Source organism: Heptranchias perlo, chromosome 2 (assembly GCF_035084215.1).
Source record: "Heptranchias perlo isolate sHepPer1 chromosome 2, sHepPer1.hap1, whole genome shotgun sequence".
Lineage (NCBI taxonomy): Eukaryota > Metazoa > Chordata > Chondrichthyes > Hexanchiformes > Hexanchidae > Heptranchias > Heptranchias perlo.
The window spans coordinates 161,472,299-161,497,841 of record NC_090326.1 but is presented as its reverse complement, the minus strand read 5'-3'; the positions used below and the strand labels follow the sequence as shown (position 1 = coordinate 161,497,841).

Sequence of the window (25,543 nt, the reverse complement as noted above, 5' to 3'; positions counted from 1 at the left end):
CCAGGTCAGCCGAAGTGAGTACTCTTACTCATTCCCCTACACTCCGTCTGCCACATCACCGCCCCCACCCCACATCTCCTTCTGCACTGCCAACACTACTCTATCACATCACTCCTCACACCCACTGAAGCCTCATCCTCAGCTTGCCTGCACTTCCTCACCTCCCCAGTACTCATCCCACCACTACCACTCAACCCAATCCTCATAAAACCTCATGGCTCGATCTCATACTCAACCTCTCATGCATCTCTTTCACGGTCAGTCTCACCCCACCTGCCACTACCTGTGCTGCAACCACAGGGCATGCATCACGTATGTGTAGTAGGAAGCGTATTGCAAACGTGTTGTGAGCATGAAGAGGATGCACATGGGTGTTTGAGGATTTGTCATGGTTTTTACTTATATTTGATTTCTGATCAACTCACATTACATTTTATATTATCACCACTACTGCCACGTCTTGGCCGTTCTTGACTGGCTTGTGCAATAATGCCCTTTCATGATGTTCTTTATGAACACCCTTGATGCCACCCATTGGGTCACCCTACAGTGGGTGTATGTGTAGTTGCATGACTACTTTGTGCAGGTGCCTGTTGTGCAGCACTGTGTTGTGTAGCTCCACGTGGTGGAGGTGGACGGCGTGCCTGGCGAGGCTGGTGATGTTGCTCGTTCTCCAATGGAGTGATGAATGCAGCTATGGAACCCCCCCGCCCCCCATCCTGAGCGTGTGAGTGTGAGGGGGTCCGCAAAGTAGGTAAATGTGTTTGGACAGCAGAGTTTAGGGTATGATGTAATAATTTTGAATGTGGAGACAACGGTGTTGCAGACAAAACTTTGTCTGAGGTGACAGAGTGCCCTGCTGCAATGAATGAGGTATTCCCCCCAACTGTCAAGGAATCCTCTGCATCTCCCAATGGCTGCTGACTGAACCAAGTCTGCAACAACAGGGAGTGTTTCCCACAGCATGGGAAACACGCTGAGGAGAGTCCAAAATCACATCCCTGCTAAAATCTCTTCCCAATGAGGTGTGTCAACGACCTCAAGTACCTCCCTAACTATCTAAACTGTCATCCCGCTGGCTTTAATTGCCGGTGGGAGTCCCGCATGCAGGGGCTGCAAGCGCACCGATTCGCGTCATTGGGGAACCCGGATGTGGGTGGGTTGGAACCGGGCTCTGGACCCGCTCTGGGATTCCCCAATTTTAGGAACTCCCCCGGCCACGAACGCACCCGCTCGGCCATCCTAAAATTGACCCCCATGTCTCTGTAATGGCTATTAGATTAAACCCATGTATTTCTATTTGTGCAATTAATTTATCTGTCTTGTTATGAGTGCTCCGTGCATTCAGATAAAGAGCCTTTAATTTTGACATGGGTGGCAGTGGTGAATGTGGAACATCCCTCCTTCCCGTTCCCCCCCCCCCCCTCACCCCACCCCCAGGATTTTTGAAAGGGCAAATAGTAGAAGGTTGTTTACACTGGTTGGCACCTCAGTAATGTTAGCGTAGATTTTGGACTGTTGAATTAAAGGCAACAAGTCCGCACAGCAACAACGGACAGTTTACAGTAACATGGAGGCATAGATTGTGAATTATCACTAGAAGAATGAAGGGAGAAGTAATAAGAACATTTTTCACAGATATATATCATATATATCATATTCATATCACCAAATATCATATACTGATCTATCATTTATGTATGTATACACCATATGTATATATCATATATTCTATATTATAGTATACATTCTATACCACACATTATATCATATACACACATATATATACATATTCACATATCATACATATATTATATATTCAACTATATATCATTTATATATAGATTCATATGTATATCATATATTTAGATAGATATAGCTATTTGGATAATTTTGTACATGGCAGCGAGCAGTTATTTGTGCAGACTTGGTGGGAGAGACAGCAAGGGACAGAGCCCAGAACCTGGAATGTGGAGAGGGCAGGTGGACGGAGTGGGGCAGCAGGCAGCACCAGCCCAGCCCGGGGAGATCTCAGTAAGTTGGATGCGGGGCAAGAGGAGGGCAGCCGCCAAATCTCATGGACTGCGAAGCGGGTCAGAGCCACCATGGGCAGAAGAAGGCATTGAAGGACGCCACCTGGAAGTGCAGTGCAACTGGTCAAGGGAGAAGTGGGCTTGGCACAGTCAGCAGCTGCGGAGCGAATCCTGCAGCTTCTCAGTGCGGCACTGAGAGCAAACCCATTCTTAACAGAGTGCGATTGGTGTCTGTTTTGGCACTTCTCTACATCTGTAGACGACGGGCCGTGATAGCATCACGTTACCAGTCTGTCTGCTGCTCTTTGAAATTCTACAGCATGGAAAGTCCAGCTGAAGAAAAATCATAACCTCATTAAGGGGGCCTCCACCCGGAGGGTGGCGTGAGCTTACCCAATGAGTGACTGATTCACAATGCCAGCATCGTATCAAAGCACCGCCTCTCAGCATTGAAGCGAAGCTTTTTAAAGCAGACTGCTTCTTGTTTCAGATCAGTTGCCGTCACTCTACCCTGCTGTTGTTCCATCACCTTTCAGTGTTCTCTCTGTCGACGCCATTGTTTCAAATCCCCCATTTACTGCAGCGGGAGGCCATGATGCTTTCGAGAATTCATAGTATCATAGTTGGTACATCACAGGAGGAAGCCATTCAAACTATCGTGCCTGTGCCGGCTCTTCGAAAGCTATCTAATTAGTCCCACTCCCCCCTGCTCTTTCCCCATAGCCCTGCAATTTTTTTCCCTTTTAAGTATTTATCCAATTCCCTTTTGAAAGTTATTATTGAATCTGCTTCCACCACCCTTTCAGGCAGTGCATTCCAGATCATAACAATTCGCTGCATAAAAAAATGTTTCCTCATGTCGACTCTGGTTCTTTTCCTGATCGCCTTAAATCTGTGTCCTCTGGTTACTGATCCTTCTGCCACTGGGAACAGTTTCTCCTTATTTACTCTATCAAAACAGTTCATGATTTTGAACACCTCTATCAAATCTCCCCTTAACCTTCTCTGTTCTAAGGAGAACAACCCCAGTTTCTCCAGTCTCTCCACATAACTGAAGTCCCTCATCCCTGGTACCATTCTGGTAAATGTCTTCTGCACACTCTCTAAGGCCTTGACATCATTCCTAAAGTGTGGTGCCCAGAATTGAATGCAATACTCCAGCTGAAGCCTAACCAGTATTTTATAAAGGTTTAGCATAACTTCCTTGCTTTTGTACTCTATGCCTCTATTAATAAAGCCCAGGATCCCATATGCTTTTTTAACAGCCTTCACAACTTGTCCTGCCACCTTCAAAGATTTGTGTACGTACACCCCCAGGTCTCTCTGTTCCTGCACCCACTTTAAAATCGTACCATTTAGTTTATATTGCCTGTCCTAATTCTTCCTACCAAAATGCATCACTTCACATTTCTTTGCATTAAATTTCATCTGCCATCTGTCCCTGCCCATTTCACCAATCTGTCTATATCCTCCTGAAGTCTGTTACTATCCTCCACATTGTTTACCACATTTCCGAGTTTCGTGTCATCTGCAAACTTAGAAATTATACCCTGTATACCCAAGTCCAAGTCATTAGTATGAATCAAAAAGAGCAGTGGCCTTAATATTGGCCCCTGGGGAACACCACTCTATACTTCCCTGCAGTCTGAGAAACAACCGTTCACCACTACTCTCTTAACGGACGTCTTAAACAGGTTCAATTTATCGGTAAGTTTCAAGTTGACCAGTCAGGTGTATGAGCAGAGGAGGGGAGGGGTAGGGATGGGAGTGAGATTTAATATTGGCTGCTTTACGAACGCCACTCTCACCTTTCTCCCTCTCGTTGGCCGTTCTGTGAGCTTAGCTCACTTTCTTCTCTGTCCTTCACCCCCACCCTTTCCCCACTGTCCATTATCTCCTTCGGGTTAGCCGGTGTATAGAATCAGAGAATGATACAGCGCTGAAGGATTCGGCCCTTCCTGCCTGTGCTGGTGTTGGTTAAGAGCAGAATTGGGCTCAGTTGTGATGTTCTAATGAAAGAATAGTTTTTTTTCATATTCTGGGTTCATCCATCACTTTGGTGAGGTGCAGGAGGGCTGCACTGTACTCTCATCAAGGAGTCAACTCCTCCAAGGAAGGAGGGGAGAGAATTGGAACAGGAAGGCAAGGAACGCAATGGTCGATCCAGTTTGAAGAGATTGTTGCTGAAATGCTTTGAGCGCAGTCAGTAGAATGCAAATAAGAACAGCAGTAGACCATCCACCCCTCGAGCCTGCTCCGCCATTCAGTTAGATCATGGCTGATCTGTACCTCAACTCCATTTACCCGCCTTTGCTCCATAATCCCTTGATACCCTTACCTAAGAGAAATCTATCGATCTCAGTCTTGAAAGCTCCAATTATCCCCATCAGCCTTTTGGGGCAGAGAATTCCAGATTTCTACTACCCTTCCTGATTTCGCTCCCAAATGCGCTGACTCCAATTTTAAGATTATGTCCCCTTGTTCTTGATTTCCCCCCGTCAGGGGAAATAGTTTCTCTGCATCTACCCTATCGAATCCCTTTTCATATTTTAAACACCTCGATCAGATTACCCCTCGACATTCTAAACTCAAATATCCTTCAGGCTTTTGGCCTTTTTAGAATAATCCAAGTTACAGTCAACAGGTAAATGATTTGGTATGCAGGGTTACAGCGGAGTTTCTCAATACCCTTGTTCTTGGATAAAAGAAGTTTTATTCATTCGGAGAATGTTGCTTATTAAAACCCTGAAAAGGCAGAGCCTCCTTGCGGGAAAACCAGAAACTGAAGGATTTAGAATTTGTCCACTAATGAGGGAAATGGCGATGAGAACAGAGAACCAGCAGTCCCAATACAATCAAACTGACCAAACCCAACGACATCAAAAATAATTCAACAGAAATGTGACAACAGACCTTTCCTTAAATAAATTGATAAAACAACACTCTATCTTCCCTCACAACACTGGCTATTATGAGGGGGGAGGGTACAGGCTGGACAACAACAACAACTTGCATTTATATAGCACCTTTAACGTAGTGAAATGTCCCAAGGCCCTTCACAGGAGCGATTATCAAACAAAATTTGACACCGAGCCACATAAGGAGATATTAGGACAGGTGACCAAAAGCTTGGTCAAAGAGGTAGGTTTTAAGGAGCGTCAAAAAGGAGGAGAGAGAGGCGGAGAGATTTAAGGAGGGAATTCTAGAGCTTAGGGACTAGGCAGCTGAAAGCACTGCTGCCAATGGGGGAGTGATGAAAATCGAGGATGCACAAGAGGCCAGAATTGGAGGAGCGCAGAGATCTCGGAGGGTTGTAGGGCTGGAGGAGGTTACAGAGATAGGGCGCGGCAAAGCCATGGAGGGATTTGAAAGCAAGGATGAGAATTTTAAAATCGAGGCATTGCTGGACCGGGAGCCAATGTAGGTCAGCAAGCTCATGGAGTGATGAGACTAGTGTTTCGGTTGTTGGTGCATGAAACTGTTGGTCTAAGTTCCAGTAATTCTTGAGTGCTGCGATGTTATGGGACAGAGCAGTGCCTATGGCGGGTGGGGGAGAGAAAAACTGCAGGCGTATTGGAAAATCAGAGGGGAGAAGAAGGTGCCTGAAGGATTTTTAGAGGTGTTATTTCCTCTGGTGGCACACTGCTTAACACATTTGTGCAGAATTCCTTTGTGCTGTTTTTAATGTAGTTGTTACCCTGCTTACCTTAAACTAGTTAGCTGCAGTCCATGTGGTGAAGGTTCTCCCACAGTGCTGTTAGGTAGGGAGTTCTAGGATTTTGACCCAGTGACGATGAAGGAACGGCGATATATTTCTAAGTCGGGATGGTGTGTGACTTGGAGGGGAATGTGCGGGTGGTATTGTTCCCACGTGCCTGCTGCTCTTGTCCTTCTAGGCAGTGGAGGTCGCGGGTTTGGGAGGTGCTGTCGAAAAAGCCTTGGCGAGTTGCTGCAGTGCATCCTGTGGATGGTACACACTGCAGCCGCAGTGCGCCGGTGGTGAAGGGAGTGAATGTTTAGGGTGGTCGATGGGGTGCCAATCAAATGGGCTGCTTTGTTCTGGATGGTGTTGAGCTTCTTGAGTGTTGTTGGAGCTGCACTCATCCAGGCAAGTGGAGAGCATTCCATCACACCCCTGACTTGTGCCTTGTAGATGGTGGAAAGGCTTTGGGGAGCCAGGACATTTAACTATCGTTACCTTAATTATGTTTACCTCTGAAAATGTGGATCTCTCTCTCTCTCTCTCCCAGGTGGGATCCTTCCTGAAAACTCCCAAGTTTCCTATCTGGGTGGTGTGCAGCGAGAGCCACTTCAGCGTCTTGTTCTGCTTAAAGAGGGAGTTGCTGAGCGATTGGAAGTTTGAGAGGAGATTTGACCTGTATTACTACGACGGCCTGGCCAATCAACAGGACGAAATTCGACTGACAATCGGTCAGTAACCTACGAAATCCAATTTTAAAGTATTCCCATCAGTGAGGGACTAGTTTGGTTAGACCCCATCTGGACCACTACATTCTGGAACACTGGAGCACTGCGCCTCAGGAAGGATATATTGGCCTTTGAGTGGGTGCAGTGCTGAGTCAACAGAATGATACCAGGGTTAAAATGGTTAAATTATGAGGACAGGTCGCACAGACTAGGCTTGCATTCCCTCGAGTATAGAAGATTGAGGGGTGATCTAATTGAGGTGTTTAAGATGGTTAAAGGATTTGATAGGGTAGGTAGAGAGAAACAATGTCCTCTGATGAGAAGTCCAGAACAAAGGGGCATAACCTTAAAATTAGAGCTAGGCCATTCAGTGGTGATGTCAGAGAGCACTTCTTTACACAGAGGGGAGTGGAAATCTGGAACTCTCTTCCCCCAAAGAGCTGTTGAGGCTGGGGGGTCAATTGAAAATTACAAAACTGAGATTAATAGATTTTTGTTAGGCAAGGGAACTAAGGGTTACAGATCCAAGGTGAGTAAATAGAGTTAAGATACAGATCAGCCATGATCTAATTGAATGGTGGAATAGGCTCGAGGGGCTGAATGGCCTACTCGTATTGCTATGTTCCTAAAATGTGCTGCTTTTATCTTTTTTTATTCCTGTTTGCTTAAACGGTTCAATCAACACAAAAAAGAGATAGCAGTTAGCACATAACACAGAAAATTGAAAATTACAGGCAAAATAAGCCTTTTGTCCTCTTACACGACATTAGTCTGTTTCATCGAGTCTCTGGATGCCACCTGTAAAGTTTGAATCCATGTTCCCATTAATTTGTGCATATCTCAAGTGGCTGAAAGATGGAACAGGCTGGGGCTCTTTTATTTATAAAAGAGAAGACTGAGGGGTGACCTAATACAGGTCTTTAAAATTATGAAAGAGTTTGATGGGGTAGGCATAGAGAAGATGTTTCCACTTGTGGGGCAATCCAAAACTAGAGGACACAAATATAAGATAATTACTAATAAATCCAATATGGAATTCAGGAGAAACTTCTTTACCCAGAGAGTGGTTAGAATGTGGAACTCACTATCACATGGAGTGGTTGAGGTGAATAACATAGATGCATTTAAGGGGAAGCTAGATAAGTACATGAGGGAGAAAGGAGGAGAACAATATGCTGATAGGGGTAGATGAAGTAATGTGGGAGGAGGCTCGTGTGAAGCATAAATGCCGGCATAGACCAGTTGGGCTGAATGGCTTGTTTCTGTGCTGTAGGTTTGATGTAATTCTTTGTAATGAAATGGTATGAACAGATATTATGATTTAGCATTCATCCACCATGAAACAAGAGCACTAAAAGAAACAATTGTCCAGCCCACAAAATTGAAACAGAGCAAATCAGCAAAGAAGAAATATGAGTTGCCTGGACTTTGAGGACCAGATTGCCAGAATTCAGGGACATCCCTAAACTAAGGGAATAGATTGCTACAGAATTCCAAAGTAGCAACAGAGCAAACCTCCGAACTAGGAGCTTTCATTCTCTCTGTACACCTTCGCGTTACATCCCTGGCTGCACTATCTTAATGCAGGATGTCAAAAATAAATGGATAACCAACTGCACGACAGTAGTGCAGACAGGAATGTAATGCAGGCAAGTTAACCGGTGCAGTAAAAGTAGTTCACAGGGAAAATTAAACCCTGTAAAAGTCATAAAAACAGATTGGACCAAATCAGTTATTGTCGAAGCTCATCAAATCTTTAAGACAGACCAGGATCGTTCCTCCTCAAGTCACATGAAGCAGCTTGTAAGGTTCCAGCTGTGACCTAATGGTCATCGATAAGAGAGGAATAAAAACATGAAGAGTTGAAAAGGACATGACCGTACACAAGCTGAGAAACTGCCAGCATAAGCAACCCGTGGAAGGAGACATTTGCCAACACACGTGATTCACGGGGAATTTTTTTTTTACCGTATCAGGGTTCACGTGGGAAACGCAAACATAGCTTTTTACATGTTTAAATTTCCCCAGCAAAGTAGGAGCGTCAAAATAAAGCTGAGGTTCCCAAGTGATGGCAACGCTGCATTTTGTGAGGGAGCACGGGGAGAAAGAAAGCAAAAGAAAAAGGGAATCAAGGCTGAGAAAACAGGATGAGGACAGAAACCAAGAGAGGGCGGTTTGAAGAAAGAGGAGCCCCAGAGAGGTGCAGCGCAGCACCATCTCTACATGCGTATTCTGTACCTTACCTGTGTCTGCAGATTTGGGATCAGTGTTAATCAAACCTCTTATAAATCTGAAAAATAGCCCTCTCACTCACCACGGGGTTTAAGTGACAACAATGGAAAATGGAAGCAATGGCACGGGCAAAGGAAGAAGTTCTCAGGAGGCAGTGAGGGCAGGGAGAGAGGTAGTGAGGCAATGTGGTTTTAGGAGAGAGTTTCAGATAACGGAGCAATAGTCGCTGAAAGAACAGCCTCCGATAGTGGCCAAGCAGTAATCCACAGAGGAGTGCGGGGTGTGGGCTAAAGTAGATCACTGTGGTAAGGTAGTGCAACACTGCAGAGGGATTTGAAAACAAGGACGAACATTTATCAGAGGAGAACTCTAATATCTCATCTAAGAAATAATCAGTACTGGCTCTGCTTAAATATTTTAAAGTTAATAAGGGAAGGGCATGGCATAAACCTCGTGTTGAGTGGGAGGGCTATTTTTCAGATTTTTTTTTAATAAGAGTTTTGATATATATTAATGACCTGGACTTGGGTATAGAGGGTTTAAAAGTTTGCAGATGACACAAAACTCAGAAATGCAGTAGACAACATGGAGGATAGTAACAGACTTCAAGTGGACAGACAGACTGGGCAGACACATGGCCGATGAAATTTAATGCAGAGAAGTGTGAAGTGATGCATTTTGGTAGGAAGAATGAGGAGAGGCAATATAAACTAAATGGTACAATTTTAAAGGGGGTGCAGGAACAGAGAGACCTGGGGGTGTACGTACACAAATCTTTGAAGTTGAGAAGGCTGTTAAAAAAAGCATATGGGATCCAGGGCTTTATTAATAAAAGCATAGAGTATAAAAGCAAGGAAGTTATGCTAAACCTTTATAAAACACTGATTAGGCCTCAGCTGGAGTATTGTGTTCAATTCTGGGCACCACACTTTAGGATGGATGTCAAGGCTGTAGAGAGGGTGCAGAAGAGATTTACTAGAATGGTACCAGGAATGAGGGTCTTTAGTTATGTGGAGAGACTGGTGAAGCTGGGATTGTTCTCCTTAGAGCAGAGAAGGTTAAGAGGAGATTTGGTAGAGGTGTTCAAAATCATGTAGGGTGTTGATTGAATAAATAAGGAGAAAATGATTCCAGTGGCAGAAGGGCACAGTGGACACAGATTTAAGGTGATCAGCAAAAAAGCCATAGGCGTAATGAGGAAAGGTTTTTTTATGCAGAGAGTTGTTATGATCTGGAATGCACTGCCTGAAAGGGAGGTGAGGGGAAGCAGATTCAGTAATAACTTTCAAAAGGGGTTGTTAACACAAAATTAGGGCTCATGGGATTACCATCACAGAATCCCCCGCCATTAATATAGATTGTAAACAGCTGGTCAATGGTGATCCTGGGGGTCACCATTGACCAGAAATTTAACTGGACCAGCCATATAAATACTGTGGCTACAAGAGCAGGTCAGAGGCTGGGTATTCTGCGGCAAGTGACTCACCTCCTGACTCCCCAAAGCCTTTCCACCGTCTACAAGGCACAAGTCAGGAGTGTGATGGAATACTCTCAACTTGCCTGGATGAGTGCAGCTGCAACAACACTCAAGAAGCTCGACACCATCCAAGACAAAGCAGCCTGCTTGATTGGCACCCCATCCACCACTCTAAACATTCACTCCCTTCACCACCGGCGCACAGTGACTGCAGTGTGTACCATCCACAGGATGCACTGCAGCAACTCGCCAAGGCTTCTTCGACAGCACCTCCCAAACCCGCGACCTCTACCACCTAGAAGGACAAGAGCAGCAGGCACATGGGAACAACACCACCTGCACGTTCCCCTCCAAGTCACACACCATCCCGACTTGGAAATATATCGCCGTTCCTTCATCGTCGCTGGGTCAAAATCCTGGAACTCCTTTCCTAACAGCGCTGTGGGAGAACCTTCACCACACGGACTGCAGCAGTTCAAGGCAGCGGCTCACCACCACCTTCTGAAGGGCAATTAGGGATGGGCAATAAATGCTGGCCTTGCCAGCGATGCCCACATCCCACGAACGAATAAAAAAAATCATGGGATTGGGAGTAATATACTAGTATGGATTGAGGATTGGTTAATGGACAGAAAACAGAGAGTAGGAATAAACAGGTCATTTTCGGGTTAGCAGGTTGTAACTAGTGGGGTGCCGCAAGGATCAGTGCTTGGGCCTCAGCTGTTTACAATCTATATTAATGACTTAGATGAAGGGACCGAGTGTGATCTATCCAAGTTTGCTGACGATACAATGCTAGATGGGAAAGTAAGATGTGAGGAGGATGCAAAGAGGTTGCAAAGGGATATCGACAGGTTATGTGAGTGGACGAGAAGGTGGCAGATGGAGTTTGATGTGGGGAAATGTGAGGTTATTCACTTTGGTACATTCAAGGCTGAGTTAGACAAATTATTGATCAGCTAGGGAGTCAAAGGATATGGGGAAAAGGCGGGAAAGTGGAGTTGAGGTCAGCCATGATCTCATTGAATGGCGGAGCAGGCTCGAGGGGCCGAATGGTCTACTCCTGCTCCTATGGTATCTTATGGTCTTCTGGTAGGAAGAATAGAAAAGCAGAATATCTTTTAAAGATGAGAGACTAAGAAATGTTGGTAGTCAGAGGGATTTATGTGTCCTTGTACACGAATCACAGAAAATTAACATGCAGGTACAGCAAGCAATTAAGAAGGCAAATGATATGTTAGCCTTTATTGCAAGAGAGTTGGAGTATAAGAGTAAGGAGGTCTTGCTGCAATTATATAAGACTCTGGTGAGACCACACCTGGAGTACTGTGTACAATTTTGGTCTCCTTACCTGAGGAAGGTTATACTTGCCTTAGAGGCGGTGCATTGAAGGTTCACTCGATTGATTCCTGGGATGGAAGGGTTGTCCCAAGAGGAGAGATTGAGTAGAATGGGCCTATATTCTCTGGGGTTTGGAAGAATGAGAGGTGATCTCATTGAAACGTATAAAATTCTTAGAGAGCTTGACAGGCTAGGTGCTGAGAGACTGTTTCCCCTGGCTGGAGAGTCTAGAACGAGGGGGCCATAAGAGGCCAGCCATTTAGGACTGAGATGAGGAAAAATTTCTTCTCTCATATGGTTGTGAATCTTTGGAATTCTCTACCCCAGAGGGCTGTGGATGCTCAGTCATTGAATATATTCAAGACTGAGATCGATAGATTTTTGGACACTAAGGGAATCAAGGGATATGGGGATAGGGCGGGAAAGTGGAGTTGAGGTCGAAGATCAGCCATGATCTTATTGAATGGCGGAGCAGGCTCGAGGGGCTGTATGGCCTACTCCTGCTCTTATTTCTTATGTTCGAAGGAAAAAAATTTGCATGGCTGTGGGGAAAGAGCAGGGGAATGGGCCTGATTGTACAGCTCTTTCAAAGAGCTGGCATGATGGGCCGAATAGCCTCCCTCTGTGCTGAAACAAACTGTGATACTTTATATAGAAGAGCATAATATTGTCCTTTAACAATAGACTAAACTAAACTTTTTAAACTGGCAAATGCGCGTCTGATAATTCGGCGTTCAGGCCCTTCCACACTTGTATGCCTTTTGTGTCATTATATAGCGCCTTTAATGTAGGCACCTCACAGAAGCAATTATCAAACAAAATTTGACACCGAGCCATAAGGAGATATTAGGACAGGTGACCAAAAGCTTGGTCAAAGAGATAGGTTTTAAGGAGTGTCTTACAGGAGGTGGAGAGATGTAGAGAAGCGGAGAGGTTTAGGGAGTGAATTCTGGAGATTCGGGCCTAGGATGCTGATGGCACAGCCGCCAATGGTGGAGCGATTAAAATCAGTGATGCGCAAGAAACTGGCCAGGCACGAGGAGGGATATAAATAGGGAAACTGCAAAAGAGATTCCGGGTCAAATTTTGTATTATCCTGTCCAGCTCCACCCTTGCCCATATAAAATGAGCACTAGGCTTCTTAAAGCTGAGAAGCACTTTGAAAAGTTGTAATGGGACTCGAGGCGGATAAATCCCCTGGACCTGATGGCTTACATCCTAGGGTCTTGAGGGAAGTGGCAGTAGGGATTGTGGATGCTTTGGTAATAATTTTCCAAAATTCTTTGGACTCGGCAAAGGTCCCGGCAGATTGGAAAACTGCTAATGTAACACCCTTATTTAAAAAGGGTAGTCGGCAGAAGGCTGGAAATTATAGACCAGTTAGCCTAACATCTGTGGTGGGTAAAATTTTGGAGTCTATTATTAAGGAGACAGTAGCAGAACATTTGGATAAACATAATTTAATAGGACAAAGTCAGCATGGCTTTACGAAGGGGAAGTCATGTCTGACAAATTTGCTTGAGTTCTTTGAGGATATAACGTACAGGGTGGATAAAGGGGAACCAGTGGATGTAGTGTATTTGGACTTCCAGAAGGCATTCGACAAGGTGCCACATAAAAGATTATTGCTCAAGATAAAGAATCACTGGATTGGGGGTAATATTCTGGCATGGGTGGAGGATTGGTTATCTAACAGGAAGCAGAGAGTTGGGATAAATGGTACATTCTCGGACTGGCAACCTGTAGCCAGTGGTGTTCTGCAGGGGTCGGTGCTGGGTCCCCAACTCTTTACAATCTATATTAACGATTTGGAGGAGGGGACCGAGTGTAACATATCAAAGTTTGCAGATGATACAAAGATGGGAGGGAAAGTAGAGAGTGAGGAGGACATAAAAAACCTACAGGGGGATAGAGACAGGCTGGGTGAGTGGGCGGAGATTTGGCAGATGCAATACAATATTGGAAAATGTGAGGTTATGCACTTTGGCAGGAAAAACCAGAGAGCAAGTTATTATCTTAATGGCGAGAAACTGGAAAGTACTGCAGTACAAAGGGATCTGGGGGTCCTAGTGCAAGAAAATCAAAAAGTTAGTTTGCAGGTGCAGCAGGTGATCAAGAAGGCCAACGGAATGTTGGCTTTTATTACTAGGGGGATAGAATATAAAAACAGGGAGGTATTGCTGCAGTTATATAAGGTATTGGTGAGACCGCACCTGGAATACTGCATACAGTTTTGGTGTCCATACTTAAGAAAAGACATACTTGCTCTCGAGGCAGTACAAAGAAGGTTCACTCTGTTAATCCCGGGGATGAGGGTGTGGACATATGAGGAGAGGTTGAGTAGATTGGGACTCTACTCATTGGAGTTCAGAAGAATGAGAGGCGATCTTATTGAAACATATAAGATTGTGAAGGGGCTTGATCGGGTGGATGCGGTAAGGATGTTCCCAAGGATGGGTGAAATTAGAACTAGGGGGCATAATCTTAGAATAAGGGGCTGCTCTTTCAAAACTGAGATGAGGAGAAACTTCTTCACTCAGAGGGTAGTAGGTCTGTGGAATTTGCTGCCCCAGGAAGCTGTGGAAGCTACATCATTAAATAAATTTAAAACAGAAATAGACAGTTTCCTAGAAGTAAAGGGAATTAGGGGTTACGGGGAGCGGGCAGGAAATTGGACATGAATTTAGATTTGAGGTTAGGATCAGATCAGCCATGATCTTATTGAATGGCGGAGCAGGCTCGAGGGGCGGATTGGCCTACTCCTGCTCCTATTTCTTATGTTCTTATGTTCTTAATAGAAATTGACCATTTTTCTGAAAACATCCTGCTCCCTGTAATAGTTTCTGTTGCTGGAAGGGTGTAATTTTTGCATTGTAAGAGTTTTATTTGTCAGTACTTTCCTCTAGTGCTGTTGCATAGTAATGGATCTTACAGCAAAGTGCAGAGGGTGGGAACTCCTTTGGAGGTTCCACAATTTAGATGGGGGCCACCAGATGCAGGTGTCGTGACATCCGAGGCTTCACGTCTGCACCAGGCAATATTCCAGGATTTGCATGTACAGACTCGGGCACATACCGGTACGATAGCATAGTGGTTATGTTACTGGACTAGTAATCCAGAGGCCTGGACTAATATTCCAGAGTTATGAGTTCAAATCCCGCAACGGCAGCTGGGAAATTTAAGTTCAATTAATTAAATAAAATCTGGAATTTAAAAAAAATTAGTATCAGGAATGGTGGCTATGAAACTACTGGATTGTCGTTAAAAACCCATCTGGTTCACTAATGTCCTTTAGGGAAGGAAACCTGCCGTCCTTACCTGGTCTGGCCTATATGTGACTCCAGACCCAGAGCAATGTGGTTGATTGTTAATTGCCCTCTGAAAGCCACTCAGTTGTTCAAGAAGGTGGCTCACCACCACCTTCTCAAGGGCAATTAGAGATGGTCAATAAATGCTGGCCTTGCCAGCGACGCCCACATCCCATGAACGAGTTTTTTAAAAACTTGGAAACGTCTGTGGGGGAATGTGGGGTTTGTCACAGCGGCCGTGCCTTCAGCTGCCTTGGCCGTAAGCTCTGGAATTCACTTCCTAAACATCTCCGCTTCTCTACCTCCTTTTAAGATGGTCCTTAAAATCTATCTGTTTGACCAAGCTTTTGGTCACCTGTCCTATGTTTTGGTTTGATTCAAAATCAAACTATCTATCTCTATCACTCTCTCTCTCTCTCTCTCTCTCTATAAAGGGCTTTGTTTCTCTCTGAGAACTAACCGTCAACAAGAAAATCTGTTTGTGACCTGTTTGAGCCGCACAAACTGTTCCAACATAATCGGGTGAGAAATCGGAATCAGGAAACAAATGAGCGGCAGACATCTGCCGTTATATGAATTCACATCATGTTCTAGTAAACAAAAGGCTGCCTCCCAAGAACAGGCCTGGTTTCTTTCAGCTGCTTGGGCCATTATTGTTTCTGGGAGTGGGGCTGCTGGCAGCATACTTCAAAATGAACCTGTAATTACATGGTGAACTTGGCCGTAACTAATTTTAGGCACCGGCCTTTACGTCTAGAGACCCAAATCCATTGAAGGTCTGATTTGACTGATGCCCAGTAAAACACAACAACAACTTGCATTTATATAATAGTAGCATAGTAGGTACAGCACAGGAGTGGGCCATTCGGCCCATCGTGCCTGTGCCGGCTCTTTGCAAGAACTATCCAATTAGTCCCATTCCCCTGCTCTTTCCCCATAGCCCTGGAAATTTTTTCACTTCAAGTATTTAACCAATTCCCTTTTGAAAGTTATTATTGAATCTGCTTCCACCACCCTTTCAGGCAGTGCATTCCAGATCATTACAACTCGCTGCGTAAAAAAATGTTTCCTCGTGTCGCCTCTGGCTCTTTTGTCGATCTCCTTAAATCTGTGTCCTCTGGTTACTGACTCTTCTACTACTGGAAACAGTTTCTCCTAATTTACTCTGTGAAAAACCGATCATGATTTTGAACACCTCTATCAAACCTCTCCTTAACCTTCTTTGTTCTAAGGAGAACAACCCCGGCCACATAAGGAGATATTAGAACAAGTGACTAAAAGCTTGGTCAAAGAGGTAGGTTTTAAGGAACATCTTAAAGGAGAAGAGAGAGGCAGAGAGGTTTAGGGAGGGAATTCCTGAGTTTAGGGCCTGGGCAGCTGAAGGCACGGCCGCCAATGGTGGGGCGAAGAAAATCAGGGATGTGCAAGAGGCCAGAATTGGAGGAGCGCAGAGATCGCGGAGGGGTGTAGGGCTGGAGGAGGTTACAGAGATAGGGAGGGGCAAGGCCGGAGGGATTTGAAAACCAGGATTAGAATTATAAAATCAAGGCGTTACCGGACCGGGAGCCAATGTTGGTCAGCAAGCACAGGGGTGATGGGTGAACGGGACTTGGTGCGCGATAGGATACAGGCAGCAGAGTTTTGGATGAGCTCAAGTTTACGGAGGGTGCAAGGTACATGTACGCCACATGTAAAGTCAGTTGCCACAGCGTCCAAACTGAGCCATAAAGATCAGGCGGTCTTGGGCTCAATCCCCACTCTGTGTTGAGTTAGCTGATCTCAGCCAGGGGTGGTGCTCACATGCTATTAAAACCAAATATAAAAGCAGCTTAACTCGGGGGCATTGAGGTCGTATGTAGTTGAGGTGCTAGTACAGGTAGTACAACTGACCCCCAGAGAGCCACTGGGTTAAGCTGCTTTTATATTTGGTTTAGTAGCACGCTGGTGAATTGGGTCTTGCACAGTGGGTGGCAACCTCAAAGTAAATCTACCGGACTTACTAATGCCAACCCCAATTAAGATCTGTCTTAGTGAATCTGGTAAGTTTGCTTTGAGGCTGTCAGCGGCTGCAATGAGACTCATACATTAGGAACCGGCGGTACTGTTAGAGCACTTAACGCAACATTAGAGCAAAGTTCAGGGAAGGTTGCTGCTTATGTTCACATCAGGTGACACCTGATATACACGCGGTTGTTGGGTGAGAATAGGATCAGGCTTGGCTGTGACAAACCCCACATCCCCCCCACAGACACGTCCAGGTAAAAGTGCCCGAGTCTGTACTTGCAATTCCTGGAATAAAGACGGGTGCGGACATGATGCTCAGGTGTAGCTGCACTTGCATCTTGTGTCCCCCATCTAAATCATGGAACGCTGTGGGAACCCCCATAGGAATTCCCAACCTCTGCATTTTGTTTGCTGCAAGCGCAAGTTGTTGTGTTTTACTGGGCATCAGTCAGATCAGACCTTCAATGGATTTGGGTCTCTAGACGTAAAGGCCGGTGCCTAAGATTAGTTACGGCCAAGTTCACCATCTAATTACTGGTTCACTTTGAAGTTTGCTGCCAGCAGCCCCACTCCCAGAAACAATAATGGCCCAAGCAGCTGAAAAAAACCAGGCCTGTTCTCGGGAGGCAGCCTTTTGTTTACTAGAACATGATGTGAATTCATATAACGGCAGATGTCTGCCGCTCATTTGTTTCCTGATTCCGATTTCTCACCCGATTATGTTGGAACAGTTTGTGCGGCTCAAACAGGTCACAAACAGATTTTCTTGCTGATGGTTAGTTCTCAGAGAGAAACAAAGCCCTTTATAGAAAGAGAGAGAGAGAGAGAGATATGAAGATAGATAGTTTAATTTTGACTCAAACTATAGCATAAATCTTGGAGATAAAAAGAAAAGCACGCAAATGCAGGAAATCTGTAATTAACAGCACCGAATGCTGGAAGTATTTAACAGGCCCGTGAGCATCTGAAAATGGATGGGAAAGGTTAATATTATCAAGTGGGCTCCTTCATCAGTACTAGGGCAAGTGATCTGTTATCGCCCATTTTCACTGCCTTCCGTGCCTTTGATATATCGTTGCTGTCTTTGGGCTGCAAATGGTAAATATAAGAATACGCTGGGTTTGTTTGTACGATGTCAGGCCACTCCAAATCACTTGCCCGCACCACGAGTTCTGACGAAGGGTCTCGTCCGAAATCTTAATCTGTCTTTTCTCTTCCAAATACTGATTGACTTCCTCCTTATTCCTGTGTATGTTTTAATTTTAAACATCCGGAATCAGTAATCGTAATCTTGGGGTGAAAAAAAAAACCCACTGTTGTCTTCCAGATGCTTCGGAGGGCTGCCCGCTAGAAGGGGAAGATGATTTGATTCCTCCACTCGAACTCTGCATCAGGACAAAGTGAGTTAACATCTAAATGATTATTATACTTACTCGCGAATGTAAACGGGATTTCCACTGCGCTTCCGGCGAAGTCATGGCAGCGGAGTAGCAGCAGCTCGGCGGAGATTCCTGGCCTGCATATACACTTTTAAAGCTGCTTTATATGATTGTGATTGTACAATGAACCTACAATCGGCATTCAGTCATCGTCGCTGGGTCAAAATCCTGGAACTCCCTGTACCTGCGCCTTTACCACACGGACTGCAGTGGTTCAAGAATAAGGCCCACCACCGCCTTCTGAAGGGCTATCAGGGATGGGAAATAAATGCTGCTGGCCTTTCTAGCGACGCCCACATCCCAAGAATGATTAAAAAAATATTGCTATTTTCTCCTGCCCTCCCCTGCCTCTCTTGAAGGAACACAGGAACAGGAGTAGGCCATTCAGTCCCTTAAGCCTGTTCCTCCATTCAGTTAGATCATGGCTGATCTATACCTTAACTCCATCTACCCACCTTGGTGTTGTAACCCTTAATACCCTTGCCCAAGACGTTGGCTCTTGCTGTGGTGCAGTTCCAGAGGGTGGCCTTCTGGTACATTACCTGAGAGGCCATTCTTCACCTGTGTGTCCCTGGGGTCAAATCGCGGTGTACGATATTAGCATACAACGTGCTTGCATGAAGTTTCTCCATCTGCTATTTTATCAAACAAGTCAGCCTGTTTATTTGAACGGATTAATGCTTCCATTAAAGTAACGGACAATTGAATTTCATATGAATTTGTTTCAGCCCATGAGAGTTGGCAGGTTCTTATCTGTGGTGATATCAAATCAAGGCCCAATCCTGCCCTTGCCTGATATCCACACGGACAGTAGAATATGCCCAATGTGAAGTACACGTGATCTTCACAAAAACTGAGGGCCACAGACATTTACAACACAGAAGGGTGCCATCCGGTCTATCATGCCTGAGCTGTGTATTCTGCGGCGAGTGACTCACCTCCTAACTCCCCAAAGCCTTTCCACCATTTACAAGGCACAAGTCAGGAGTGTGATGGAATACTCTCCACTTGCCTGGATGAGTACAGCCCCAACAACACTCAAGAAGCTCGACACCATCCAGGACAAAGCAGCCCTCTTGATTGGTACCCCAACCACCACCATAAACAATCACTCCCTCCATCACCAGCGCACCGTGGCTGCAGTGTGTACCATCTATAAGATGCACTGCAGCAACTCGCCAAGGCTTTTTCCACAGCACCTCCCAAACCCACAACCTCTACCATCTAGAAGGACAAGAGCAGCAGGCACATGGGAACAACACCACCTGCACGTTCCCCTCCAAGTCACACACCATCCCGACTTGGAAATATATCGCCGTTCCTTCATCGTCGCTGGGTCAAAATCCTGGAACTCCCTTCCTAACAGCACTGTGGGAGAACCTTCACCACACGGACTGCAGCGGTTCAAGAAGGCGGCTCACCACCACCTTCTCGAGCAACTAGGGATGGGCAATAAACGCTGGCCTTGCCAGCGATGCCCACATCCCATGAATGAATAAAAAAGAAATCCAAAACTAATCTCACTATCCCATTCGCTCCCCATAGCCCTGTATTTTCCTCCACTTCAACTATTTGTGCAATTTTTGCTTAAAAGATGCAATGGTCTCTGCTTCAGCCGCTCTCAGTGACAAAGCATTCCATGCCCGAAAAATCATAGAATCATAGACAATTTAGGGCACAGAAGGAGGCCATTCGGCCCATCGTGTCCGCGCCAGCTGAGAAACAAGCCACCCAGCCTAATCCCACTTTCCCGCATTTGGTCCGTAGCCCTGCAGGTCACGGCTCTTCAGGTGCACATCCAGGTATCTTTTTAATGAGTTGAGGGTTTCTGCCTCTACCACCCTCTCAGGCAGTGAGTTCCAGACCCCCACCACCCTCTGAGTGAAAAAAAAATTCCTCATTTCCGCTCTAATCCTTCTACCAGTCACTTTATAAATCTATGCCCCCTGGTTATTGACCCCTCCGCTAAGGGAAATAGGTCCTTCCTATCCACACTATCGAGGCCCCTCATAATTTTGTACACCTCAATCAAATCACCCCTCAGCCTCCTCTGTTCCAAGGAAAACAACCCCAGCCTATCCAACCTGTCATCATAGCTAAAATTCTCCAGTCCTGGCAACATCCTCGTAAATCTCCTCTGCACCCTCTCTAGTGCAATTACATCCTTCCTGTAATGCGGTGAACAGAACTGTGCGCAGTACTCAAGCTGTGGCCTAACTAGTGTTTTACACAGTTCCAACCCTAGGAGATTTCTCCTGACCGCGCCCCTCACTCTCAGTGACAATTTTAAATTGATGACCCCTCATCACTGACTCCCCAACCACAGTCTTTAACTATTCAAAACCTTTTGTAGTTTTAAAAACCACAATTATATCTCCTCTTGGCCTTCTCTGTTCCAGTACAAATAGTCTCTCAGTGTTTTAAATCTCTCCTCATATCTATAGATTCCTATCATTGGCGTCATCCTGGTGAATCTACCAGGATGGATGCTGTGCGCTGTATGCCTTTAATGCCCTTTCTACAATGGGGTGCTCGTAGTACTGTAACTGTGGCCCAGTTAATGTTTTGTATAAATCTATAATTACTTCTTTGCTCTTGTACTCTATTACCCTTACTTATAAAACCCAAAATGTTGTTGGCCTTTTTTTATGGTTTTATCTACCTGCACTTGTTCATCTACGCCCTTCTCCGTCCTTCCATTAAGTGCACACTCCCATTCCTTGTTTTTCCTCCCAAAATATATTACCTCACACTTACCTACATTAAATTGCATCTGCCTCCTGCCTGCCCATTCTGTCTCTGTTCTCTTGAAGTCTTTTACAGTCCTCCTTGCTATTTGCTAAACTTTTGGAGTTTACCCAGCTAAAATCATGTAGATTACCAGTATGGAGCAACAGTAAGCTTCCCACTGCATGTCCAGCTTAGACCACCTCACCCATTAAAACATGCAGGGCTATTCGGAGCTAAGTGGGCAGGGTATCTACCATCCGATAACAGGTCTACCCTTCCAAGTTCCATTAATGCGCTAGGCTGGCTGGTCAGTCATCAACAGTCCCTTGAGACCTGCAGATGTGGCTGGTATCAGATCAGGTATCAGACTACCGACACTGCCCCAGAGGGTTGCCCAGTTTCAATTTGCCTTTGTCAGGTGGGTCATCTTGCAGCCAGCTTAACCTCCAAAAGACCCCGCTTACTTTCCTCTCCAAGTAGGTATAGTCACAAGTTCATCATTAGGCGACTGACAAGTATAAATTTTGAGCCCTCAATACTTGGACAACAGGTACCAGCAGCTCTTCACGAGTAGCATGGTGAATAGTATTCTCGGGGTGTGGGCTTCACTGGTAAGGCCGGCTCCCTATGAAATGAACGAGGCGTGATGCCTGTTCTTTCCCAATTGTACACTCCTGGGCTTTCATTCATACAAAGTTATTTTGCCACTGTGTTAACGGAAGTGTTATTTTAACTTGGTGAACTTCCCATTAACATAGCAGGCAAAGTAACTTCATAGGAACGCTTTACCTGTTTGCTTGCTAATATTACCCAGTGCAATCCCTAGACTCTGATCTTTACGTATTTCTGATGTCTCAAGTGTGCTACTGTAAGCATCTCCACCGTGCTCAGAAGTATATAACACTGGAATATCCTGCAGTGTTAAAGCACGTAAATGAGCAATCCCTTAATTCGCAGTCACATCATCATCTTCGAGAAGCAATTTACTTCAATTTGGGGTTAATTGTTAGACCTGAGCTACGTAATCCATATACATAGCAGAGAATAAAGGCGCAAATTTTGTTAGGCAAGGGTATTAAAGGTTGTGGAACCAAGGCGGGTAGATGGAGTTAACATACTGATCAGCCATGATCTAATTGAATGGCGGAACAGGCTTGAGGGGCTGAAGGCCTACTCCTGTTCCTATGTTCCTTCCTTCCTTCCTTCCTATGTAACTGAGTTTGGTTTCCCAGTGGAAAATGTAGTCTAGCCGTGAACACAATGAAGGTATTGGGGGGGAGGGGGGATTGGCTGTGGTTTCACTCTCATGTCTCGCCCCTCCGAGGCTAACAACTTGATGGCATTCACTGCCTAGGCTCACAAATGGAGAGGGGCTATTTGGGTGAGGTAGGAAAAAATAGCCTGAACCATACCACAGCACGAGTCAGTGCCTTTGGGAAGATGGGAGAAGGGCTGAAAATAAAATAACAATCTGAATAAAAAGGAAAACAGATCCTCAAGATTGGGTGACTTTGTGTTCATGTATTAAAAATGGTATTTTTCCATTAGGGAGAGCGCAGAGTGAAAATAATATTCAAATGATAATATATCGGGAGTGTCATACAATACTGCAACACTAATGTCTCTTTTGGAGCCATTTTTGGGTGGGGGGAGGTTTCCTATTGAAGGTCTGTAATATCACAAGTTGTTGAAATCTAACAATGATTGTAGTGTACTTTTATTAAAATATCCAGTACGCTTCAGTTCAAAAAATAGTGCACTTGAAGAGACCTACCCAAGTTACGCCCGAACAGATTACTTAAAGAGATTATGTTGACTAGGAGCAGTGGAATTTGACATTTAATTCATTTTCCACGCAGGATTTTTGCAAGATGCCAACACCTTTACGGATAAGAATTCAGTCAAGTATGGTTAAATTGCACATGCCGATATTTGCAGTGTGCTAGGTTAAAGCTAAATATTTTCTTTTGCTAGTTCATGGGATGTCACTTACAGCTTTGAGTTTATCTTAGACTGACTGAAAACTTCATCTAAAATATATCTCAGTGGAAATAAAAGGAGTGTAGCCCTCCATCTGCCACGATACTTCTGACCACTCCCTTGCCTCCACTTTTGATGCCCTTGTCCCCAGTAAAACCCTGGTTGTTTTTCCTGGTAGGACCTCCATCTTCGCTACCTCAAGTCCAAGGGGCATAGTCTTGAGCGTATCTGGCACACAAGTGATTTAGCCATCCATTGGCAGATCTGGCTGGACCACCCCATGTACTATCGGTCCCTGCTCTTCTCTGCCAAACCGCACACTGCCTCAGGATTTTCCTGGACAGTAAAGATAACCCCGAGCTCCTTTTCTGCACTATCAATCGATATTAACACCTTGTACCGCTGCTCCTCCACCCTGACCTCTAACAACAAGTGCGAGGAGCTCGTGGACTTTTTTGTCACTAAGATTAAGACCTGCCACTGCCGTATCCCATCCTTCCCCTGGGCCACCAGATCAACCTCCCCCAAGACTCACCCCCCGCCCAGCCCTGAATCTGCGTCTCTCTAGTTTCTCTCCCACCTCCCCATATGCCCTCTCTGAACTCACCTCATCTGAGACCCACCTCCTGTTCTCTTGACCCCATTCCCACTAAAGTGCTAACCACTCAACTTCCTTTCCTGGTCCCCATGCTAGCTGACATTGTAAACAGTTCTCTCTCCTCAAGTACTGTCCCCCTCACTTTCAAAACTGCCGTCTTCACCCCCCCCCTCAAAAAAGAACCCTCCACCTCTCTGTCCTTGCCAACTAGTGCCCCATCTCCAACCTCTCTTCCCGTCCACAGCCCTGAAATGTGTTGATGCCTCCAAAATCGATGCAGTCTTTCCTGCAATTCCACGTTTGAATCTCTCCAATCAGTCCTGCTCCTCCGGGAGTAGGTTGCCTTGCCCAAAGAGAGAAGATATTCATGTGGAGCGTGAGACCCAAGAGGAAGGGGAGAAAGTGTAAGCACCTGGAATAAAGGAGATCTTTTCTTAAAGAATTTGTTTAGCGTGCCTTACATTTATTTTATTCAGGTGGAAGGGAGCATTTGTGGACTGGAATGCAACCGAACCCATCCTGTGACAAGATGGACCATTATCTCTGAAGTCGAGCCTGGAACGTGGGCCTGGGGGACTGGAGAGATGTAGGAAAGCCAACACCAACACCTTCGCTTCTGAAGTGCTGCAGCTCATAGCAGGAGAGGCCTTAAAATTTGTCTGTCATCGAATGGCACCCGACCACACCTCCATCAGTTAAATTCCCTTGTTTCTTCTGAATGCATCAGTGGGGAAGGGGGGGTGGGGATTCTGACATTGAGGCGTGCCTTTAGTGAACGTGCTACCTGCCCGTTTCCCAGGCGAGATGCCAAAACGTGGTATTTGGTACACTACCACAGTTATGCATCTCAGATATTGATTGGAGACCTTCACCATTACTATTACCACCAACAGGGACTCGCAGCGAAATTCAGATGCTTTAAAGATGGTCAGTTTGTTGGGCGGGCGGGAGCGGGGTCACTGGGAGATGTTAATCCCCTCTGGCAGTAGCTCAAGTGACTGAGCTGTCCAATGCAAGAACAAGGCAAGAGACCGGCCTGCAAATCAATGTCACAGTTTACACGGTGAATTCAAAGCTGAGACCTTGATCTGAGCTTCTCCAAAGTCAACTTGGATTTCAGCAAATGCAACTTTTAGAGGGTTGCGCTCGATTTAATTTTGCTTTTAACTGTTATTTTAGAAATGAGTGAGCTAGGAATTTGGATCTTAGCCAAAGTTTCCTGTTTGACCTCGAGCCTGATCAGGATCTTAGAAGCTCTGGTTCGATGGGAGAATGTAGGCTCACAGTTACTTAAAAGTGAACTTCAGTACAATCACAAACCTTTTATCCCTTCAGCCACCATAACTGTCCTGTCATTGCTAAATATAATAATGGTTAATGTTTAATAAAAAAAGGGAGCTCATTCAATTAATTGTTTAGATCGTGCACTGCAACTTATGATTTCTGCCCAGATTGGTGGAGGTCAAAGGTTGTATCACACACTCTAAAGAGTCTTGGGCCTCGAAATTGGTTCAGGCTTCATTTCTAGGTCAAGAACAGTCAGTGCGTACCAGAAGCCTAAGGCTTGCCTGAAACTGCGCCTCGGGCCTCATTTTAAGAACTGAGACGATCTGCCAGTGCCTGACATGCCTCCAGTGGCAACTCGCCGCTTTGCTCTGCTCCGATTTGGGCTGGCTGCCTCACCGGCAGCGGCCTGTAGGTATTTCCTGGGACAGTGGGGGGGGGGGTGGAGGATGGGAATGGGGGGAGGCGGGGTGCTGGCAAGGGCCAGCAGCGGCCGGTAGGTATGTCCTGGGACGGAGGGTGGGGGGATGGGATGGGAATTCGGGGCGGGGGGGGTGGTTGCTAGCAAGGGCCAGCAGTGGCCTGCAGGTATGTCCTGGGATGGGGGGGTTGGTGGAGGATGGAAATGGGGGAACGGGTGCCAGCAAGGGCCGGCAGTGGCCTGCGGGTATGTCCTGGGATGGAGGGGA

At 45.6% G+C, this 25,543-nt stretch overlaps 1 protein-coding gene across 1 annotated transcript in view; it reads left to right on the top strand.

Annotated features, from left to right (window-relative positions):
- The window catches only part of mindy4 (MINDY lysine 48 deubiquitinase 4), a 168,118-nt gene extending 142,843 nt beyond the window's left edge, over positions 1-25,275 (top strand). Inside the window, exons 16-18 of the mRNA XM_067968294.1 lie at positions 6,284-6,464; positions 18,151-18,223; positions 24,047-25,275. Of these exons, the coding sequence (XP_067824395.1) occupies positions 6,284-6,464; positions 18,151-18,223; positions 24,047-24,095 (303 nt within the window). The 3' untranslated portion in view covers positions 24,096-25,275. The remainder of the gene's footprint in view (positions 1-6,283; positions 6,465-18,150; positions 18,224-24,046) is intronic.
- Positions 25,276-25,543: the final 268 nt, after the last annotated feature.